Source organism: Phaethon lepturus, unplaced genomic scaffold (assembly GCF_000687285.1).
Source record: "Phaethon lepturus isolate BGI_N335 unplaced genomic scaffold, ASM68728v1 scaffold6595, whole genome shotgun sequence".
Lineage (NCBI taxonomy): Eukaryota > Metazoa > Chordata > Aves > Phaethontiformes > Phaethontidae > Phaethon > Phaethon lepturus.
The window spans coordinates 1-24,250 of NW_010542569.1; the positions used below are offsets into that span (position 1 = coordinate 1).

Here is a 24,250-nt window from a genome sequence, read left to right on the forward strand (position 1 = left end):
CCTTAGTGATTCTGTGATTCTGTGAACTTCAGTTAGTTATTTACCAGGAGACGACAAGTCTGAGAAGAGACATGGTAATAGTCTTCAAACACACGGAATACTGCTTCAAACTGAAAACAAATAATATTTTCTTCTTTTCCAAGCTGACCAGGAAAAATAATACCTAGCTTGAATAACAGCAAGGAATATTCAAGGCTAGACTTGAGAAATTCACCTATGGGTGTGGATACTGGCATATAATCTAGGAAGACTAAAAATAACTTTATGGATCCTTCTTTGTGCAGAAGAGAGATCAGGTAACCACTTCCAGTCCATTGCAGACCTACTTCTCCGACTCAGTGATAGAGTTACTATGGATTTCCATTTACTATTAATTTCTCTATCACATTATAAAATATTTAAGTGGATGTAACAACAAAATATACGAATAAGTTGTGTTAAATTGGAAAAAGAAAAAAAAAAACAAGAAAAAAGAAAAACACACACACTGACATGAATAGTATGCTTAATTATAGAAACAGTAGGACATAAGTGACACAAGACAACCTACCGCTTGACTAAAGACGATGTCTCTTCTTAGGGTCAGCATCAAACATTGTGGCAAACCACAGGCAAGTTCCTGGAGCAAAACAAACGCCATCGACTGCTTCGCCCTGGTCACCACCTCTCCCATGCAGTCCTTCAGTGTAATCACCAGGGGATAAAGCTGTTCATACCAGTCACCTAGAACAAGACAGATCATCCGTTCCAAAACAGAAAATTTGCAGTGAAAATCCTTTTCAGAATGGAAAGAGGGCTGCAGTGGCTGCAGAGATCATCCTACACTTTAAAACGACACTGCAGCTCTATCCTCACCATTGCGGTACAGCAAACATCACTGGAGAATATGCTTAGAGGTAGGACTCCAACATACCACTGAGACTGGGGCTAAATCCTTGATCTGAATCCAACTATATCCTGAAACAATGACTTTTTAACAGACCTAACTTCTCTGTAAAACTTGCATTAAAGTGTCATAAACAGAGCATACAGGGATACACATGAAAACTCATTTAGCACAAGATGAATACAGTGGAGATGATGATCTTCTGTTCTTTCCAGCATTGACAACTTGCTATCTAAACAAATGAAGTACCATTAAAAAAAAAAAAAAACCAAGGTGGAAAAGCCTATAGTTAAGAAAAAGTGGGTGCTGGAAGGCAAAACAGAACAAATAGATATCTGGAAGGATATTATCTGTTTAATGTATAGGCTGGAAAAACACTAACCTTCAGGTCACATTACTTTTTCGTTTTAGCTTTTCTCTATATTGTTGTCTTTAAATATTTAGAGATATTGAACTCATTTTTTTTTTAGCTACTTCGAGCAGAGAGATTTGGAACTATTTTGTAATATGTTTTCCTAGGAGTATCAGAAAACACAAGCTAGTGAAATGCTTGAAAAATGGTACTCCTTAATACATTACAAATGAAACGAAGTGGTAACTAGAAATGGAAGAAAATCAGAACAGCTCACTCAAACTTGCCCAATTACCTGAGTTATTCAGGATTTAATAAAATCAGACCTATACTGTAGTTGCATCTGATCTTGCCTACGCCTCTAAGTTGAGCAAATAATAAAAAAAAACCCCAAACAAAAACCAAACCACCCTCCTTCAGAATCTACATCTCAGTTTCATTATTATAGTTTAAAATGAAAGAGAAATCAACACTCCAGAAGAATCCATATAAAAATAGGGAGTGTAACTGACTTAATACATTCCATCACTGACTCATACTTTCTGTAGATTAGTGTAATTAATAATCAATGATAATTAAAATCTGTTCCATTTAAACTGTAATTAGGTGGAAGATAACAGCACGTTGTTTCAGGTAACGTTCTGAGTCAGGCCAATGAAAGACTCATTAGTACTGAAGAAGTTCTTTAGGCAGGAAGACATAGCTGCCTGTTGCAAAGCCAATTTGGCTACGCTCCAGAAAAAAATGTAAATGAGTAAAACTGTAGCAAAGAAGAGTGGAGAGAACTTTGAAAGCCAGGGGGAGAAACTGCAAAAACATAAGGCACCAGAAAGAGGAAATAGGAACAAGGACAGAGCAGTCACAGAGAACAACTTGGGTTCCTTTGCAAATAATGTCTTTGTGGTCAGCCAACGTGTGTTTCAACAGTCATACACATTTAAGTGTGAGTAATAAAGACTGAAGGATAGTTCCCTGGAAAACAGCAGTTACGAAGTCAGAGCCATCATGATCGAAACAGAATATAAGCCATCCCCAGTTTCATGCTCCAGCAAAAAGCAGGGATTTTATACGTGCCATTGACTAAGAGAGTACTGATATGCTGTACGCCAAGGTCTGGTGTACACGTTTTAAAGAGACTGCTGAAAAAAATGGAGAGCTACCAAGATTTAGAGTTCAATCTCTTTAAGCCTATGAAAAAGGCTGTGCAGCAACTTGATTTCCTCTATTCATGAGGAGAAAATAACAAGTACTAACAGGGACGTTTATTCTAGGGAATAAAAGCAAAAGAATAACCAAAGGTCAGAGGCTGCTGTGAGACACAGTCAAATTTAGAAATGAAGTAGACAACAAGGTGTGACATACTGGAAGTCAGACTAGACAGACCAGACAAGCTAAACTCTCCTTTCCAGTCTTAAGTTATAGTAATTTCTTAAATGAATCGATAAATCCCAAGGAAAGCAACTGCAGCAGAATAAGAGCAAAAGATGTAATGCATACTGAACCAGTGAACAGGGCTGTATGTGGTAAGAATAAAGTTTGTTGTCTGCTCCTGACTTGAACAAATAATGAAAAAGATCATACCTGGCCACTTTAAAGTAGACCTGAAGGTACAGCTAATAGACATCTGTTCCACTTTCACGGGAAAGCAGAGCTGGATGCAGACACAGCCAAGATCTTGCAAGTACACGGACAGCCAGGGCAAGAGAGAAAAAGCTGAATTTCTAGAACTAACCACACTTTGTGAACCTGCTATTAGAATTTCAGGTTATGTGGATAGGGCTAAAGAGCTTTACTGACACTCATAAAAGTCACAGTCTTTTCATAAAAGAGGGGTCATATACTGGCAACAAGTCACATAACACTTAGATCTGTTTCTACTGCTGCCACTTCAGCAGTCAATCTGCACTGTGTATTTCTCCTTCTTTAGGAACATAACTTTGTACTTGTCCTTACTGAACTGCATCCTAATATTTCAGTGCTCCATTTCATCAAGATCCGTTCTAATCCTGCTCCCATGGCGCTTAAAGCCTCTCCCAGCTTTAAACATCTGAAAATTTTATAAGCATCATCCATATTTCATAAGCCAAGTCAGTAATGAAAATATTGAATAATACTGGACTAAGAACAAATGTAAGTGGATTCTACTTCATGCAGCCTTCCAGGTTGGCAGTAAACAACTGATAACTACCTTCTGTTCTGATTGTCCAAATGATTTTGCACATACCTTGTAGTAGTTTCAAGATCATTTTCTCACAAGGATTTTTTGGGGGAGACTACATTTTTGGAATACTAACTCACTAAAATAAGTAATTTTTGTCAGTAAATAATTGCATTAAGAAGGAATTCAAAGATATGAAATACTCAAGGCCATTGTTTCATTAAAGGACACTCATGCTAAATATATTAAAAATAAATCCTACGGAGTATTTAAGGTCCCAAAGAATACAGAGCTTTACTTATATAGGTATTTTGCTTTGTGGAAAACGATAAGAATTGTAAGTTTGTAGGAAACCTTACCCTAATGACCAAGGAAGGATAAGTTACTTTATTATAGAATAGAAATAGCATTGTACTTGCCAAAAGGAAAGAAGATAAAACTACACCCTCATGTGATTAAGTTATCCATAAAAATCATCTACTCCTTGCTCACACTGGAAATTCTTGTTCACAATTAGTAAGGATGTCCAATCCCCAGAAGGTGGAGCCAGTTAGCAAATCTCAAAGAGGGATTGCATTGTTTCTTGAAAACAGAGTATTTATGAATGGACTAATATAGGCTCATGTTTATCCTTTTATTTTAAAGGAAGTTTAGTGTGTTAAGATCAAAATAAAAGGAGTATCACAGACTGAGGTCTCAGAAATGACAAGTCTAGAAAAAATCTATATAGCTGCTCAATCTTTGGTCTGGCAAAATCGCCATGTCACTTGTTATGCAGGATATCCTGTTGCAAATATTCCAGCAAGAATATAAATCAGGGTCATTTATTAACAATGCACAAAGCTCCAAATATCCACCAGATGCACTTACTTGAGCAAATACTGCAGCTTTTAAGTTGCTCCTTCAAACTGAGAAGCACTGTGAAACTGAAGTTAATGAAACAGAAAAAAAACATTGTATTTTGAAGCTGACAAGTGAATTCGGGAGAATTTGGAAAATAGAATTGTCTTGGATGCAGGGATAAATATGGACTATGAATACAATTCATAAAGAGATATTATTTGCAAAGGAAGCTTTAAAATCCTGGTCTAAATTCAGGGTTAGATTATCCTGATATAATTTGCCACAACATTGTTGACATGTGAGGATACTCCTTGGTTACAAGCTACTCCTTAGAGGTCTAAAAGAGTTTGGAAAATGGTGCAAAATGCCCTACAACTCCTCCTTCGTGAGAAAACTGGCAGTTGTCTCAGAATCAGTTGTTGCTGTAAAGAAGATACAGGGGGCAAACCATGGCTCAGGACCTCTACTCCTACGGAGACTGATGATAGCTTTGCAGAATGACTTAGGGAAGGGAATAGTACAAATTATTGCTTTTGTGTTTAACACATTCAAGGACTTCACACACGTTGACACTTCAGGCGTCACATTTCTTTTAAGTTAAAATTGCAAGATTTACATCCTCAACACAGTGCAAAGTCCTTTGAAAGACTGAAGAATTAACTCAATGAGTAAACATCTCAAAAAAGACATTAGAAGCAAGAACAGAAGCAACAAGTAGACTACAGAATGACTGTCAGGTTGCTAAAATGACAAAGGCACCCTGTCCTTTTTGAAATATTTAGCATCCAAACAAAAGTGTCAAAGCCTACTGATGAAGCAAGGGAACTCAACTCAAAAATTATGTTAGTCAGCTGTTGGAAAGGCAATTAAAGGTGTAAAAGCCAAACCCATTAAAATGGAAAATGGAAGGGTGAAATTAAAAAAAGTATCACCACTATGCAGTTTGGGTTAAGATTAAAACAAAAGTGTTTGTGCAGCACAAGCACTGAGTAAATACTCCACTTCCATTGCTAACAGAGAGTTGTGGAAGTTCAGTTTATGACACGATTTGCCCTTTGGTTGCTGGAAAATGCCCTTCCGTCCCATGTTCTCTTAATCAACATGCCTGCACAGGCAAATGACCTGCTTAGCACCCAGCTAGTAATTTCCACATGCTAATATTCAAGTTGCAATATGTCAAACTGCATGGTAAATTTGATAAAGTTTGGCAGAAAAGCAAGCTCCTGCTCCTTTCAAAATCAGGCCCATTGAAGTGCTTATTAAAATGTGCTGGTAATCAAAAAGGAAAAGCCCTAAGGCTTTGCAATAGCACTCCTATCTCCTTTTGCCCCGGCAACAGAGAAAAAAGCCAATTCCGTCACTGCTATCTGCACCTAAAAATCAGTGAAAATCTTTGATGGCTTCAAGTCACTTCAAAATTTAAATGGTATGAAGTTAAAAACTAAACAAGGAATTAAAAGCGTAAGAAAGCATAATGTCATACTCTTAAAGGAACAGAGGGCTCTAGAAACGTAGATAACAGCAGTTACACATGACTTAACTTTTTATTGTAGCTAATCGCTTATTCCCTTATTACCTGAACGTACAAATAATCTATGATAGGATTCAAATAATAGAGGTCAAACAATGTAAATGAGTTGTTGTCCTGACATCACAAATTGAAAGTTAGACAAACTCTAACATCTTAACAAAAAAGGCAAGCAAAACAAACCAACCAAACCTGAACAGTAGTAAACACCTCAAAAACAGCGAGTGTAAACTGCATGAAATAATTAACCCACAAAGTCTGAATTTACCCACCTAGGATAGGAACATTCTTCTGAACTTTTTTTTTTTTTTTAAGGGAGGTTTAAAAACTGACTTTAGTAGAGTTCATGTATTCATCTTTGCCCCACAAAAAGGTCAGCTACTTCATCTTGCCACGCAGCTCTTGGAGCTCAGTTTAACTCTGGTATGAGGGCTAAGCTCTTTGAGAAAGGATGATGTTTTATGCTCATAATTCTGCAGCATTTCTCACAGGAACACCAAAAATCTGCATAAGTCTTCCTGGTATTTCTGCAGTTAATACAATAGCAGTCTACTTTGCACAGTTTTGGGGTCTAGAAGTACAATTTTGAATTCTTATTATTCCATTGTAACCATCTGAGATTTTCTATGCTGTCATAAGGATTAATAGTGAAAATGGAAACCATCTAATCACACATACACAAGTGTCTCAGCAGCTTTAGTCATGATGAAAACAGAAAAAGGCAGCGATGGCAATAAGAGACTTAAAGCTAAGGCAAATCTAATACACTCAAAACATAGGAGTAGTGTATAAACCTTGCTCTAGAAGTGCTGTGTAATCAAATATTTGGTTAAAAAATAGTTTGTTGATTCAGTTAAATAGTCTTCCTTTCCCTTTTTAAAAAGGGAATTTTTTAAAGCTTCTGTCAATAGCTGAACTTCTTAGAGAAAATATTGCTGAAGGCGTTGTCTTACATGCTGGGCTACATATTGCCCAGTTAAGGACCCTGTCAAAAAGAGAAGGATGATACACATGTGAGAGAGAAAAGAAAAAAGTAGCGCAGAAATAGAGTTGATGCAAAGACAAGCTTAAGAGAACGGGAATGAAAAAATGTATGGAAAAGGAAGGGAAGAGACAGTTTTTCAGAAGTGTTTTTGTTTCCTCAAAAGAAATAATGTCTGCTACTCAAGCAAACAGAGACCAAGCGAGAATTTTTCATCTTTGTGACTAAATAATAACTTACAGTAAAAGCTCTTCTTCTGAAGATGGAAACAAAACTGGAACACAGTTTTATTTCACATTTCTACCAGCACTGCATTGGGAGGATGAACTGAAAGGATGCAGTGCCCATCCCTAGAGCACTGAAAGACAGAAAGATTTAATCTATAGAGTCCCCATCAGGTATCAGATTATTCAAGAAAAATTAACCCACATATGCCTGTAGCAATGTAGCTATGAGCAGATGGTTTCCTTCATTCCAGCTAGGAAATATGGCACCATTCCCCAGGTGCCCTTTGCTACCTATGCTGAAGGTTACCATTGGCCAATTCATCTGCCAAGCAACACAGTTTATGATTCTGTAATTCCTTCAGGCAAAATCCAGGTGCAATCACACTGCCAACTTAAATTGTTTGAGCAAATGTGGTGGATTTTGTCTATAGTAAATTAGGCAGCGCTCACACAGAGCCGGCAGAGGAATGGCGGGGTGACAGTTCTGATGGTGTGGTATAAGGAGCAGATGGAAACAACACCCTCTTTTAGCAGCACAGCTAAACATGGAGATCTGTCAGGGGCTGTGTAAGCATAAGATCAAACTACTGCATTTCACTGGCACCTCTAATGCTGCAGGACAGGTTTCACATTCTGACTCCCATGGGAAAATGAAAAGGCAAAAATAAAAAGAGTTTAATGTTGTTAAGTAGTTCTCCAAGGCAAACCGGCCTAGAGTTAAAAGAATTAAAAAAACCCCACCTCTATCTTTAAAATTCATCTACTCTTTCTGATTTATCCTGCAGAGAAATCATAATCCTGCAACTGATGAAACCATAGCATGTTACCTTGGTAACTGGTAACTCAAATTCAGTCTTAAGAATACACTCAAAGGTCAGACTGCATGAAAAGTTCAGCTAAGGAAGGTATAACTCATGTTGAAAGGTAAGTACAAGAAGAAAATGACACTGATATTTCTGATTCCAAAAGTTCCATACAATAAATATAAGCATGCTGGGAAAAAAAGAATAAGATCACACAATGTCAACACTGAGACTGCAAACATAAACCTATCTTAGGAAGCTCTGAATATATGTTATGACAACATCTATAGTTATAGGAATATGCTATTGGTCAAAACCATCAAATTATTGTCATGCCATTTTCTACCATCTAAATGAACACGTGTTATACGCTAGAGAAAAAAAATTTGCATTAAACCAGTCAGGTTCACTAATAGAAGCAAACATTTCATCCTGTACTTTAAGCATACTTTTCAATGTTTTGGTCAAAACACTGGGTATTCCCCATTTTTCTTACATACAGCAGCACAACTTTTCTTAGGATATACTCCAGCACTGAAGCAGTTTCAGACTCAAAGACCTATCTGTGCCCATACATTTGCAGTGTTAATGAAATATGTATTATACTGTATTTTGTGCATAATGTAATTGCAACATACAGCAAGCTTTTCATGTATGTAATATTTGCGAATTGCATGTAGCATAAAATCCTGTAATTTTAGAGATCTATCTATGGGTGTAAACACAATATGATTTCATATCTAGGAAAAAGTTATGAACATGTACAACCAGGCTTGAAATACAAAATGGAGCAGAATTAAGGCAGAATTTACAACCCTTAACACAGAAACTCAACCTCGGTCTAGGTGCTTCATGTCAAACTTCAGAGAGCGAGATGCAGAGAAAAACGAGCATACAAAACCACACTCTCATCGAGAAGTCAAGCATGAAAAATTCTGGCCCCAAAGGCAATGGTTTTGAAAACCATCAGGCAACCAACTTTGGCACACACCTGGATGGTTCTTCAGAAAGCGCCATCTTTTAAGCTAGACCTATAAACAAAGCAATTTTAAAACATCTCCATTTCTACATGACCTTGAAAGCCCTATAAGGTGTCAAAGGCATTGCACGATGCTCTCATGAAAACATCATTAGGAAATGATGTCTTCCTGAAAAAGTAGAACATGAAAACAAAGTGATGTGCCCCACAAGTCTTCTGCAGTTTCCATGTGATGAGGTGTTGCAGAACACTTGGCACAACACAACAGAAGCACTGACTCTGCTCTCGCAGAAGGGCACTTGTACTGATTCAAGAGAAATAGGGAAGGTCCTGAAATGAGGGAAAAAGAGAAGAATTTACTCCAGTGCCATAACTTCTTGATATTTTTTGTGTCCTTGGCCTGTCAGCTCCAGGAGACAAGTCCTCAGCTGAATGAAACACATCTATAATTTTCTAACCATTATAAGTATGGTTACTTATAACTGCTTACTATTACTATTGCTTAGCAACAGGTACCTTTCATTCTATTTGATGACTGCTTATTATAGGACTTAAAAGGAAGTATCTTTTAAGCTTTCTTTGGCTTTGTGAGTTAAAAGCTCTAACCAATATTACACGTGCCTGTGTAGGATGTGAGCCTGAATCAAAGCTAAGAGCACACTTTTTTATAACTACAATGAAAGACTCAAATGGACTGGCTAAATACATTTCATGGCTTATACAGACTAACAGAGGACATGTTCAGGGGCTTGAAGAGAATGAAGTAAAATCTGTAAACATTCATGTTGCTGTGCATGTCAGAAAGCATCCAAAAAGAATTATCCTAAATCATGACTTTTTTCAGACTGAGAAGGGGGGAAAGAAAATAGAAGTTTTGTTCCATAACTATGGAATACAGATAAAAACCAGTACATGCATGTCTATGTATACAGACACAAATGCACTGCAGTAACTTGGGGGAAGTTTGGGTGAGAGTGTACTTTGCTACTTTATGTGCAAAACGTTTCTAATAGACATACTGGATTTCTGCTAACAAAAGCAGAAAAGCTTGTTAGCAGCAGGGGGAAGAGGAGGGAGTTAGGTACAAGAAAAAATATTCAGTTTTGTTCATTTAATCAAAATCAGTATCCTTGGCTAAAGATTCTTTCAAGCTGACAACTGCACCTGTTGAATATTGTACCTTCTTATCAGAAGGTGGTCTGAAAAATGTATAAAGCTAATTGTGTTGATACTTTGCACCTGCAAGCCTTCACTATAGAATAAAGGTGCGTCATCTGTCTAACACTATAGGGATAGTAGCCATCTAGGTAAAGATAGATATATATCTGAGATAGAAACTCAGAGAAGCAAACAGATGAGAAATACTCTGGTCTCTGGACTATTCGTACAAAACTAAGTTCAACACATCCAGCACTGCAAACAAGAATTCCAGGATGCCAGCACAAATCTCTCATACTGGTAAAAATCCTGATGTTGCAGCTGCATTAAAAATCAATACTACAACTAAAATCTGTTGCATGAAACTCACCAGTACTACACAAATGATATACAGATGAAAAAATAGTTTTAATTCTTGTTATGCAAGAAAGAAATTACAAATAAGTCCTAATAACTTTAAAACCCTTGATATAAAATTATGTCATTAAAATCTGGAGGGGGGGAAGAACATGTAAAGAAAAATACAGGATAAAATACACGATTAAAAAAAAAGCGAAAATTATACAAAGCTCCACAAAATAAAGTGGTTGTGGGTTTTTTGTTGTTCTGTGGGGTTTGTTTGTTTGTTTGTTTAAACTGAAGAGTGGCACAAGGGTTGGTTCTGATTTCCTTATCTTTGGACTACTACTATTATCACTAAGAAGCTGTTGCTTTTGTTGCAACACACTTGCACATCAGAAAGTCTTCTTAGACTTATGAAGCAGATCTAATCTGCACTTAGAGAAAGCAACAAGGAACAAGGAACATAGCCACAGAAGAAGATGAGATTTGGTGACAAGGACCTGCTGTGGACAAAGTATTCTTCGCATCATCTCATGGAATCACTCTACTTAGCCTTCAGTATTGACATAGACTGACGACTGTATTCAGGGAAAAAATGTATTTTAACAAATCAGAAAACAAAATTCAGTATATCACTTCAAAGAAGTGGAAGGGTTTACAGGAGAATGACACTGATGCAGAACGCTCACCTTTCCTTATAAGTTTCCTATGGGATAAGACACACTCCAATTTTTTTTCCCTCAAAATGGTATATTCAAGTAAAATCTAAAATAAATTAAACTACATCAGCCTTCAAAGGAAAACATTATGGTTTCAAAAGGTTTTTATTGTAACACAAAAAATTGAGCACAGCAAGCAGTTTGTGCACACAATGGAAAGGTAATTTGATAAATAGCTTTCCATCATTCAAGGCTACAACTGCACAAAACCTTGCTATCAGCACTCTCACCAAAGATACTGACTCTTCCCTATATCATTTTTCTGCGTCTTTTTCCATTTTTGTTTACTCTAGTCAATGATGTAAAAAAAAATGTTGCTTACCACCTGTATGCAACACCTTACAATCTGCTGCTGAAGGGTCATTTTCACCCTCTTTAACGTTGCTGATGTTGTCTTTTTCAAGCAGTCTGTCCACCATGGCAATAACGCAGTTTAAACTCTTTCACACCCTGTCCTGAAAAAAGCATAATTATCACTGCACATTAGTGAAGGAAAAAAAAAAAAAGAGACAATACTTCTTATTAACACCTTGAAGTGGAGACAGGGACTAGAAATATTACTAGAAATATTACATGTCAGCATATTACAATTTTTCTTGTTCTTCAGCCTGCTACCAACTTAAGCCTTTTTTCATGGCGTTGTTTCTTGCAGTATAAATGACTAAACTGAAAGTGTTTGGGTTTTGTAGACACTGGAAAACACCGATGCTTTAAAATCTACATGAAAATGCATGCAAAGTTTTGGGTCCAGTCACAAGGAATGGAGCAGTTTGTCTATTTGACATAATACATACAGTAAGAGCGTAGACATTCAAAGTCTTGCCAAATCATATCTCGTGTGCAACTGCCAGTTTTGCCATATTACTTGACTATGCCAAAAACCACTCTGCTCGATAATTTAACATACCCTCTATTTTATCACATCAATTACTCTGTTAAAGCAAATGTAAAATTAAAGGACTAGAATTAGAAACTTGCTGTCATTACACGTTTATTAGGTAACACAATTTCAATTTCATTCTTCACCTCTCATACAAACTGCAACCACCACACTTAACTGAATTTATAATAAATATGAGAATTACAAAATTAATAGAGTAATAGAAGAAATTCTGTAAAAGAGATAAAGTAGAATGAAAGAAAGAGCTGTTACGGAACAGAGATACAGGAATGTATCTCCTTCAGATGCTGGATGCTGCAGAAATTGAAGCTTTTGCACCTACTTTTGTGGGTCTGAATAAGAAAAAGGAAAAAACCAAGCCATACAAGAAATGAGGATGTACACAAGGCTAGCAATCAGACTAAAACCAAAATGTAACAAACCCACAAAAAAACCCCATGTACATGTTTTAATGCTGAGTCATTCTGAAACTAATGCAGAGCAACCAGAGTTTGCTTGAGGATTAAAAATGGGAAGATAGTATCCCCGCTCTTCTTTCTACTTTATGATATAACAGCCAGAAGCATTATGTATACGTCAGACCTTGAGGCATAAAATGGAGTTGCAAAAGACAACAAGAGAAAAGCTTAAAGAAAACTGAAAACCCAGAGAAATACCGTAGCTCCATATAAATGGTAACACTTGGAAGTTGGCTGAAGGCAAAGTTAGAACTACTACTAAGGCAAACATTAATCTAAGATTTATTTTTAATTACATGCCACACTCAGGCCATTACCACGACTAGAGGGATCTGATCTTTCCCTGCTCCCTCCACTTGAGGTCACACTCTGTGATAAGCGGACAACCCGCCCTGAGGGCCATGACCTGGGCCTGCAGCCAGAAGCATGTACTTGCTTGTGTTTTTGCTGGAATAGAGTTATTCTTCTACATAGTAGCTAGCACGGGGCTGTGTTTTGGATTTGTGCTGAAAACAGGGCTGTCTCAGTCAGTGCTGAGCAGGGCTTACGCAGAGTCAGGGCCTCTTCTGCTTCTCACCCCACCAGCGAGCAGGCTGGGGGTGCACAAGAAGTTCGGAGGGGACACAGCCGGGACAGCTGACCCCAACTGACCAAAGGGATATTCCATACCATATGACGTCATGCTCAGCATAGAAAGCTGGGGGAAGAAGAAGGAAGGGGATGTTTGGAGTTATGGTGTTTGTCTTCCCAAGTAACCGTTATGTGTGATGGAGCCCTGCTCTCCTGGAGATGGCTGAACACCTGCCTGCACGTGGGGAGTGGTGAAGGAATTCCTTGGTTTGTTTTGCTTGCGTGCGCGGCTTTTGCTTTACCTGTTAAACTGTCTTTATCCCAACCCATGAGTTTTCTCACTTTCACTTTTCCCATTCTCTCTCCAATCCCACCGCGTGGGAGTGAGCAAGCGTCTGCGTGGGTCTTGGTTACTGGCTGGGGTTAAACCATGACACTGCTGAATCTGTACAGCAACATAGATCCTCTGCTCTACCTCCTCAAACCTGGTTCCTGGAAAGATCTTGTAGGGCTGCCTTAAGGACAAGTGAGCATCTAGTGTTGTAGGTGGACGTAGAAACTACGGTTTGATCCTATCCCTAGATAAACCCATGCCTTAACCACTCTATGAAAAAGGTATTGTTGATTTATGAGAGGCAAGAAGCTGGTCACTCTCATGAAGAACTGCATTTAATCCACAAATTACTTTTTTGAAGTGCTGCCTTTACAATGCAACAAGGAAATATCTGCACCGGTACACATGAAACAGACCATTAAACACACGATTCTCTGATTTTCACATGCATAGATACAATTTCAAGCCAAAGACACAGGACAGGTACAGATTCCTTCAAAAGTTTCACCCGATATGTACCTCAAGCATTCCTGAAAAGCATTTAGAATATGGGTGAAATGATTGATTTCCACCACCTGCAAGTATTATTTTTGGGAGAAGGCTTCCATGAAGAGCAATGAAATACTGCAAATAGTAAAAATTCTGGCCTCAAATAGCTGCAAGTTTTACCAGAGAGTAGCAGGGAACTTCAGGCTTTCCAGTCACTGAAGTTACTGAGGTATATGAACTCAAGTTGCTCAGCATGGCTGCAGCAACCTAATTTTCTTTTCCTCCCTCTGCTGGGGGAGATTAATCCCAACACAAAGAGTGTTAAGCTTTTAATGAGCATCTGGAGTTACTGCACAAGCAACACAAATATGAGCCCTTGTTTCATTTTGGAAAGAACGTTTTTCTCTTTTCAAACCAACTATTAACCCAGCATTGAGATGATGTCTATACAATATTCACACAAACATTCCCTGAGGGTTTAGGAGCAAAATTCACAAACATCTGTTGACAGAAAGCTCGCTCTTATTATCATATATCTGGCTTTTTTGCGTATGGGCGAGTCAGAAGGAGCAAGGGCCTGTCCCACAGATCTCTTTCTTCACGTAGGACGTTCCTGGGATTAGAAGCTATTGTCATAGGCAGACAGAATAAGTAGATGTCTCTATCGTTCACTGTGATGTTATTCTGTCTGCACATGGCCACACTTTTCCAAGAGGGCTGCTGAAATTCTGCAGTTTGGTAAGAACAACTCTCGAGTAAAAATGCAGTTTCTAATCAATGAAAATCAAGTGACTCCCTATTATTCACCATGAGAAGAAATCCATCCATTTCACATTCTTCATCATCCCTTACTATTCCCATAACAGTTTCTTGTAGCCTAGGACACTTTCCACCCACCTTTTACCTACTCACCTATTTTCAATTTGCCTAAGAACTACCTCACAAGTTATCATTTTGCAGCATGTGCCAGGTTAAAGGACAAAATACACCCACAGCCTCTTTAGTAAGCATCCTTAGAAGTCCTCTGAGTGAAGAGAGAGATCAGAAGAAAATAAGTCTTATTCCTTGACACACTGAATTACTAAGACCCTAGATTCCTAACTAGGATGCTTCTCCCCTGATACCAGTTTTCCGACCAGGTGCTGTGGAGTTAACTGGATGCTAAGTTTACTACTGCGGTGTGAAAGAACAAGAGAACCAAGGTCTCTGGCTCCCTCTCATTACTGCTTATTTAAGCTCAAAACTCAAGCCAATGACAGGGAAGGTGGAAATCCCTAACAGGGCTTGACCCTGCTGGGACAAGGCAACAACACATTGACATCATCTACTTCTTCCAAATTTCAGAATCTGTTTGAGACGTAAGGAGTCCTGGCACATGTAGCTAGGTGTTCCTAGTTAGAAATGGCCATAGCTGCACTTCGCTTGCCACCTCTGCTGTGGCACTGGCAGGCAGGCATGCATGCTCATAACGATCTCCATGAAAAGCTATGCTTTGGCATCACAGAAAGCTGGGCACTTTTCTTAGGACATTTAAAAATGAACCTGTAAAATAATTCTCTTTCATCCGCGCAATTAAAAAACAGTAATTAATTTCCATCTGCTCTGAGAGTACCTCTAAAAGGCAATTCAACTCCCTCATTTCAGAGAGCAGAAGCGGAAACTATTTTCCTGTCATTGTACCTGACTGAATGTCTTCCTTCTAAGCACTGTCAGCCAGTGGAGTGCCAGAGGCCGCCTTTTTGTTTTTAAAAGATTCTCAGGCTAATTCACTGCAGAGCATCTCAGTCATCTCTTGTCTTTCCATTTACACCACTACAGTTGTGTGCTTTACTTGTGCCAAACATAACATGGCAACTGCACCCTCCGTTGCTCTGAAGATACTCCGTCTCCTTCATGTGGGTTGATAGGCATGTATTACCTTAAGGTCCTTCTGAGGTATGCTCATAGATAAAGCAAATGTCTTAACTAACGTGCATGATTAACACACTCTGGTGATGTGACAGTGCTTTGGAATGGCGTATATTGCACACAGGTTAGTATTTCAGACCTGTGTCTGAGTATCAGGTTAGTATTTGTACATAACTTATTGGAACGGCCATTTTATCTGTTCTTTGTAGCTCCAACCACATTAAGTAGTCAGTCAGAAACGTAGAGCAGAAAGAGCTCCAAGTGGCAATGTGCCCACCTTTTCTTGCATTATGCATGACAACATGCTTTGTTCCCTCGTGCAGGGAGGTTCTAGGATAGCAGAAGCAGCTGGCAAGAGGAGAATAGAGTATCTACCCAGAGGCAATCTAAAACTCCCAAGTTAAACATTTTTCCTTCAAGAGTAATGCTTTACTACTGTCTGTGTGTAGTGCACCAATATAAATAGCTCAAACCATACTGCTGCCTGCTACTCTGGGATGAATATTTGTATTTGGTATCAAAGAAGAGAGGTGCAACACAGCATTGCTATTGAGAAGGAGGGTTTTTGGAAAACACTGGTTACTCAGTGAAAGGGCACCCTGCACAGTTAAGAAATATAGAATTATTCCTTAAAGATAAATTCGGGTGCCAAGGAAGTGGGTGGATCTCACCCAGTTTTTAGACACTGCCTTGACTCACTTTCGTGATGGTTGTAAGGTAACACAGTCATTGGAAGTGGATGGAACAGGGTCAGCTTAAAGAGTTGTTGGACGTCACTGATTTAGATTTCAGGCAAAACTAAAATTGAAATTCCAACTGTAAAATGCAACTCTAGTGCTTGATGATAGTGGGGGACACACACAACAAAGGAAGATATAGTACTGTGCATACAAAGCAATGTATCTCAAAGTTTATTCCCTTTATAGCTGACTTTCAGAGTAGATCAAGCTTTTTTCAAATTTTATATGCATTAATTCTTTCTCTTTTCATCATGCTAATGACAATTTGATCATTAAAACTTGCATTACCTCCATTGACGGAAAGAACTGAAAAATAACAGAAGCCTAATCTTTCAATTTTAGAAAAAAACAGATTTGTCTGATCTATACTCTCAAGTTTGACAGTGACTCTGACTCAGTTTACTCAGAAAATACTTAAACATACACTTAATTTTAATCAAGCAGGTAATCTTACTAATTCAGCAGAAAAAATAGACATGCTTGTAACTACTGTGCTTATATGTTTTAATAGATGAGGACCAAGCAACTGGCAGAAATTTTTTTTTTAAAAATCAATAATGAAATACAGTAAAGCTAGCTTCTCTGCAGAGAAATAAGTACTAAATTAAAATACAACTTGCATAAAAATGCTACTTTTCCAATGCAAAATTTATCCCTTTTATCAAATCTATTGTGATATTTATTTTTCTGAATGTTTCAACAGCTGGAAACAAATATTTTGGCTTTCATTTCAATGAAAGAAGCTCCATTCTAGCCCTCAGGTTGTTGAGAAAACATGAAAAAGTGAATTCAAGGCTCTAAAACCAGAAAACAAATAAAAGAATGAGTGAGTTATTTATTTATTGTTTAAAACTCATGACTACCTAATGCATGGAGTTGGAGATAATTGTCTTTTCTCTAGAAGAAATATAGTCTTCTTCCCTTATTTGTGGTATGGATAAAAATTACAGTTTAGGTGTAAGTACTGTAGCTCAATCAAGTTATTAATTATTTACAGTAGAGATTAATATGCTGGCATCCTTTAAATTTATGAGAATACAGTGATGGACTGAAAGTATGAGCCTGAACTGAATAAAAATAGCTTAAGTTCAGGGTGTACGTAACAAAGAAGCAGATCTATCATGAACACATCCACCAAAATAATTAATTTACAATCTATCATCCATATAAATAATACAAATCTTTGAAAGATATGCTACGAATGTTAAAATCTAAAAGCCATGTTTAATTCTTCTAGGCAATCTCAGACATCCTCTAAGAACTCCCTCTAAGGGAAAACAGCTCTGTTTTGCTGAAGGTTAATTCATGTGTATTTAAACTATTTATATTCAGCCAGGGAGGGGGGGAAACAATTTTCACTCATAACAGCATACGCTGTTCTAGTCTCCTTAAATCTGCCTAACTAGCAAAAAGAACTCAAGTAAAGACTATTTTCTTGTCTGGGCAAGAAGATACTCATCATCCTCACTGTTACACGCACAAGCAAGCAGTCACACAGAAGCACATTGTACTTAGGAAAATTCTTTCAAGTTAGTTTCAAAATACACAACGCATCTGAAAAATACTGTTTCATGGTTTTGCACTCCTTTCCCCCCTACCCCCAATAACATGTGACACGGACACTTCGGGCTTGTATTTGTTTATGCTGATTTGTAGGGTTTAGGATTGAATGCCAACCGAAATTTCTGACTACTTACCCACTCTTCCTCATCATACTCGGAATGATGGGGTATAGAGTCCTGTCTTTTAACCTGGGAAGGATGATCCTGATGCTGTAAATCACCCCCCTCTTCTGCAGTGTTTCGAGGCACAGCTGGTTTCTTCAGGACACAGCCAGGCCGGGCTGTGTATAGTGCTAAAAGGGCACTTCTGACCAGCTGATCCTTAAATGCATGCACAAACAACTCTGTCTAGAAAAAAAAAAAAAAAGGATGAAAAAGTTAGACCAAAGAATGCAATACAGCAGCATAGCTATTATAACACTGAATTACCCTTAGGCAGAGTGGATATTTGTTTCAGACCAGCCTGAGAGGCAAAACCAAAGTAGACCAACGAACAATGTGGAACAATTTAAGGGTTTTAGAGATGCCATCACATTCTACAATCCCAGCGTTCCAAGGATTAACGCAAAAGTACAGTATCTGTCATAGAGAGCATAATCTTTTCCCACAATCCTATTTTATTTGAGTTCCAAATTTTGCCTGCAGAGACAAACCTCTACAGGAACCAGTTCTAAGAGTAAGCAACCACTGCTCAGTAATTTGTGAGTAAGTGTCAGATAAAACATGCTTAACAAATTTAAGGATCTTCTCAAATAAAGACACACCACTCTACCCTGCTGAGATTGCAGCACCTGCAAAAGCAGTCTTTCGAGAGATAAATTTTGGTACTTGTAGGTACCAGATACTAGGGCAGGTGATGACATCTGATTTCTCTTTATTTTATTTATTTCTAAAGAAAGGAAACCTTGAAGTAGTTTTTCCAGGCTCTCTGAAGATGTTATTCAATCACTGCATCATTTTTCTAAATCCTTCCTGTTGACTGTGACAGCTACAAGTTATACCGTGTTTTTTAAAACCTCCAACCTCCCTGCATGATTTATCTCCCTTCAACCCCAACCAGAAAATGAAAATGCTTTCTGCATATGGTCTTTAGCATCTCTAGACTGTCTCCACGTGACAGCGCTGGCTGTTGCCACCAGTGTGCCACACATGCCCATCTCCTGCAGTCACACACAACATGTAGCCCTATCTCTCCCGGGTCAGCGGGATTGAGCTGCCTTCCTATTTACCCCAAACATAGTGGATTGTCACCTGCAGATTCAGACGCTGAACTGCCTTTGTGCACACAATCTTAATTAAACAGGCATGCGGAAAAGTATGTAGATAAGAGTCAGAGCAACCAGCCTGAACAAGCAGTCACACAAAGCTAGAAAATGATAGAAATAAAGGTTGCCCAGCCAAGCTTCATTCAGCCCTTTCATGCTTCTTATGCAAAACCTGGAGGAGAAGTACCAAAAAACCCCAAAGCAAACAAGTTTCAAGTGTCAGCACCTAGCTTCCTGGAAACCTTTCTCCCAGTTTCTGCACTCTTTTCTTCTATTTTCACCCCATCCCTTTTTGCTAATGCTTGTCCCCCTTTTGTATGCCTCTCCTCCTACTCAACTGATGTTTGTTGCTTTCCTACCTCAATACCCTCTCAAAAGTTTACTGACATTTACACCACAATACTCTAAATAATTGATGGTTCTCTTAAAGAGCCACCTGCTGGGTTAGGTACCTGCTTGAGACCTTTCTGCTTTTTCCCATTTTCACGATGTTTAGAAAAAAGGTGGTTTTGATCCTTAATGGTTGCACAGAGAAAGGCTGAAAATTTGGTGCAAATAAAACTCAAAAGTCTTAAAAATAAGAACCTTAGAGATATCTACGGTTCTTATGTAACTTACATGCAATTTATAACTAATCTAAGTTAAAATTTTTTTAAACCAACATCAGGACTTCTTTCAAAACTGATTTGGGATTCTTTAGTGATTAGACTTGGCAACACTATTCATCTCCCCAGCAATTTTACCAGACCCATTCTGTCTCCTCCTTGCTAACTTGGTGCCTGAGGGAAAGGGTGCTTAAACGGAGGGAATTTTCTTCTACTGCCTCATGGTAGTCCTGAATTGCACTACAGGACAATTTCCATTTTCAGCATTTCCAGCCTCCACATGGTGCATGCTCAGAGAATTCCGCCTTTGTGGAATATTGCTAGCAAATCCTTCCAATATTCTATAAAGAAGAGGCAAAGTGAGACTTGCTGAGTTGTCTTTTCTTGCACGATACCAGCAGAGATCCTCTTCAAAGCTGTTCTACACTTCCATATCAAGAGAGTCCAAACTATTTCACTTGTCTGTCCTTAGAAATGAAAGCATCACGGTTTTGCTGAGGTTTTGTACGTTCCCCCCAACTCAAAGTCTGCTTGAGATCATTTCAGGTCTCTGCATCAGGCACGGTAGACTCAAAAAAGCTTTAAGTTTCAGAGAAGTGTAAGTATTGGACAACTTGATGTAAGGAATGCCCACTCTGACTGCAATGTATACTAGGTAACTATCTGAAAAGTTTAAGTAATTTAATTTAGTATAAATATTTTATAGGGAAAATTCATTTTAAAAAACAAACTGGCACGGAAGTGAACCTCCATTTTTTCATATAGAGACTAAAATGCTTCTGTAATTACATTCCATTCAGGGATTCCATTGGTTTAACAACAATCTACATTTTAACTGCATTTTCTTACAGCTCAGTACAGCTAAATTTGCAGCACATCACTATTTATAAAATTCTATTGAAATCACAAAACAGATCTATACTAAGAAATGAAAACTTTGCAAATTCTTTTAGATACTTGGCTAAAGAATATTTCTGCAAACAAAGATAGGCATAGCTGGAAAATGAATTTATCAAGTCTTCTGCAAGCTGCAAATGCTGATACACTTGTCGACAGTTAAAGGCTTCCTTAATCAATTAACAGAAAGCGTTGATAAAAGGTTAGTTGCAAATCATATATGTAGAAGTAAACCCATGCTTAATATGAGAAAATAAGCTCAATTTAAGCAGCAGCAGTGGAATTATTTGATTTAATTTTCCACTTTCAATGCATGCAGCCAGTCCTTCCATTTCTAATGTAAATACTTAACTGTATAATATATAATAATTCACATTATTGATAGCTCAGATATATTCACTGCTACCTAATGTTTTTAGAAAGAATTATTCTCTATATCAAGGTTAACATTATCTTAAAATAAAAAGTGATATGCTTTTTTATGCACTTGAGGAATTTAATCACTAGGCAAATAATTTTTATGACTACTTCAAACAGCTGGTTAATTTCTAAATTTCTATCAAGATAAAATGTAAGAGAACGTTTCTTTTTTACATATAAAAAGTATACAAATGGTGGGAGAGCAGAAGCACCTCATATGCCTCAAGAATATAGGTAGGCATCATGCAATTCTGTTCAGAAGAGCATGCCAACCTATCTTAAATATAACCAGGGACACTCTGTTACTCTTGGTTCTCCCATACTGTATCAGATTGTATAGTCAGGTTATCTTAGGATATCAAGATGATGCTTTGTATTAACCACGAAGGATCCAATCGCAGCACCGTGTGGGTTCACTCAGTTTGGGTTTTTGAAACTTAATATCACCCTTCCCTGAAGTTGTTTCTTGGTCTTTCCTTTCATCCCCAACTCTCTTCCCTTCTTTACAAGCAGCTATCCCTCCACACTAGCTTCCTCAGCAATGGTCCTACCCTCTTTCTCAAGTATCGTCTTCTCCTTAGAGTAAATTTGAGAACTGACAGGGAAGCAGGTATTCAACCGTTCATGCAGCAGTTGTTCAGACAACTGGGTTCTTCTCTTCCAAGCAAAAGGTGGAGGCTAGGTAGTAACTATGGGCTGTCAGGTGGACTGTGTCAGATGAGACTCTCAATTCCACTTCTGGGAACCTGTGCTAACCAGCAATTTAATCCTGGCCCTGAAAAGTCAGTATGAACATACACAACTAACTCACCAGCTATAAATTTAAAATATCTGTGAGTTTTCCAAACTGAATGGATTGTCTCTTTGGGCGCTTTTCTGTCATCAGACTCTCCAAGAGGCCGTGGTTCAAACAGGGGGTTAGTACCACAGCTGCCTGCAGCCACTCTGAAACCGTTCACTCCTCCTGCCCAGACAGGCAAAGGCGGGGAGGGCAAAGCAAATGGCTACAGCGAACGTACAACCTCCTCAGCAACCAGGTCTTGAATCTTCAAAGACTTCTCTGTTTTGCTTTACTTGCGCATGCATATTTCTTTGAACTAACCACTAACAGAGCAGCTCCACTTTTTCTATGCACAGCTAAAAGTGGCCTCCTTCAGTACTTTGGGAAAGGTACACTATAATTGCCTCAAACACCCCCTAAATTCCTCCCTTTCATTTCCAGGCTGAATTCTACTTTCCTATATTATCCCTGACATTCACAGCAGCTCCGATGTTCTCAGAGTTACTGTGGATTTACACATCTGTAACCGAGAGCAACGTTTATCTCCCCCGTGGCTCTGGTGCAGCGCCTTCACACTATGTGGCTGAGCTCAATATTCAGATTTAAAACTCTCCCATTGAACGACGTACTGCTGGGATAATAGTGCTAAGCAGGCCACGGGGGTTGCCACTTCCCAATAGCTGAAGATATATTGAAATGGTTATTGATAGTGTTATCAAGCCACATTGAGATCACATTACAGAAGGTATGGCCCATGAAGCGATGGGAAGCTTTTTTCAACCCCTCTGGTCATAGCTATAGTGTTTACTATTTTTATAGGATTACATATGCTTAGAAGTACTTCAGACTTCAGCTAATCTCCAATATCACTCTGTGAGACAGGTGGAAAATATTATCTTCCTTAATTTAGAGCTAAAGAAACTAAGATGAGGAAGAGCCTACAGCTAGGGGAATATAATAGGAGAAAGAGGATTAAAATTTGAGACCTTCTGGTGCCATCTTCCTAGCTTCTCCTTCCAGACTGCATCACCATTTCTGATGATGCTTTTATTCTAAACCTTACGCACAAATCTGACTTGAACTACCTCCCACAAGCAGCAGTCTGAAGTATCACAGAAAGGGAAGGAAAATAACCACCTATCATACCACAAAATTATATACAATAATCTATTTTTGATAAACCCCAGTATGTGGCCACTAGAGGATAACAAAGACATATGAAATTCAATTAATTATACTTTCAAATAAAGATAACCTTTATAGATTTCATTAATTGTCTACATGGAAAGCCTACAGAAATGCTAAACAATTTTCTTTATCTGATAGCACCATTTTGAAGCTTATTTTAGCAGAGCTTATTTAACATTTCCTGATGCTACGAAAGTCAATTTATGCAGGAAAAAAACCAGCAGTTAGAGACTTGGTTATTCCATTTTCCATTGCAGTGCAGATTTGAATCTTACTTTTTCTGAAAGCATCTTTAAAGAATTCTTCAAACTGTCTGGAGAATGCTGGCTTGCAGAATTAAGCAGCAGGTCTGCATGGCTTGATATGAGAGGTTGTAGATGATTGATGTTGCTGAGAACTTCTTTTGCCTTGGCCGTGTTTTCAGGTGAATAGTAAATACACTGGTATCCAGTACTGTAATAACAGAGAAAGAATCACATAATGTCAAAATAATTTCTGCTATTAATAACAGTGCTTAATGTGCTAAAAACTTACCACTAGTTTTGCAAAAAAATGACAGATACCTGAACTTCACAGATATCACTGAAATGCTCCTCCTTCAATGGTAAAAACAATTGAACTTGCTTGAACAGTAGAGGACAACAGACTGCCCACCACCAAATACTCCAAGTAGTATGTACTCTAAGAGTACAACCTAATAATTCCTTTGAGTGATTGATCTTAACATAAGAAAACCAGATCATTTATTTATTTATTTATTTATTTAAAGAAATGCAATTCTGGAGAAACAAAAGGTTTAACCAAGTCAGGTAATGATCACAAAGAGCAAAAAGGCTCCTTATTTTTCCAGCTGAACTCCCCATCACATTATTAACTACCTCACTAAGTCTTTCAAAATGAGCTATTAATGTTTAATTAATGTTTAATTGATCAGTGGCCCACACTATGATTTGATTAGCACCAGTGATGTCCCGGAAGTGGTGATAACCAGTTATCTCCAATGAGAAACACGTGTCTAATTTGCAAGCAAAGACACAGAAATGGGGTGTGGGAGTTAATTACTACAAAAAACACACAAATGCATATTGCAAACTTCCTACTTGCCTTTTAACTGTTCACACACTACTGCTATTCTTTGGCATGACTTCTTTCCCT

The 24,250-nt window shown here is 38.1% G+C and overlaps 1 protein-coding gene across 1 annotated transcript in view; it reads right to left on the minus strand.

The window, feature by feature from the left end:
- Nucleotides 1-550: 550 nt before the first annotated feature.
- LOC104621547 (type II inositol 3,4-bisphosphate 4-phosphatase-like) overlaps nucleotides 551-24,250 on the minus strand; it is a gene marked incomplete at both ends in the record, with an annotated part of 67,401 nt that continues 43,701 nt past the window's right edge. Inside the window, 4 exon segments of the mRNA XM_010288063.1 lie at nucleotides 551-723; nucleotides 11,300-11,432; nucleotides 18,075-18,287; nucleotides 23,371-23,548. Coding sequence (XP_010286365.1) covers nucleotides 551-723; nucleotides 11,300-11,432; nucleotides 18,075-18,287; nucleotides 23,371-23,548 — 697 coding nt within the window.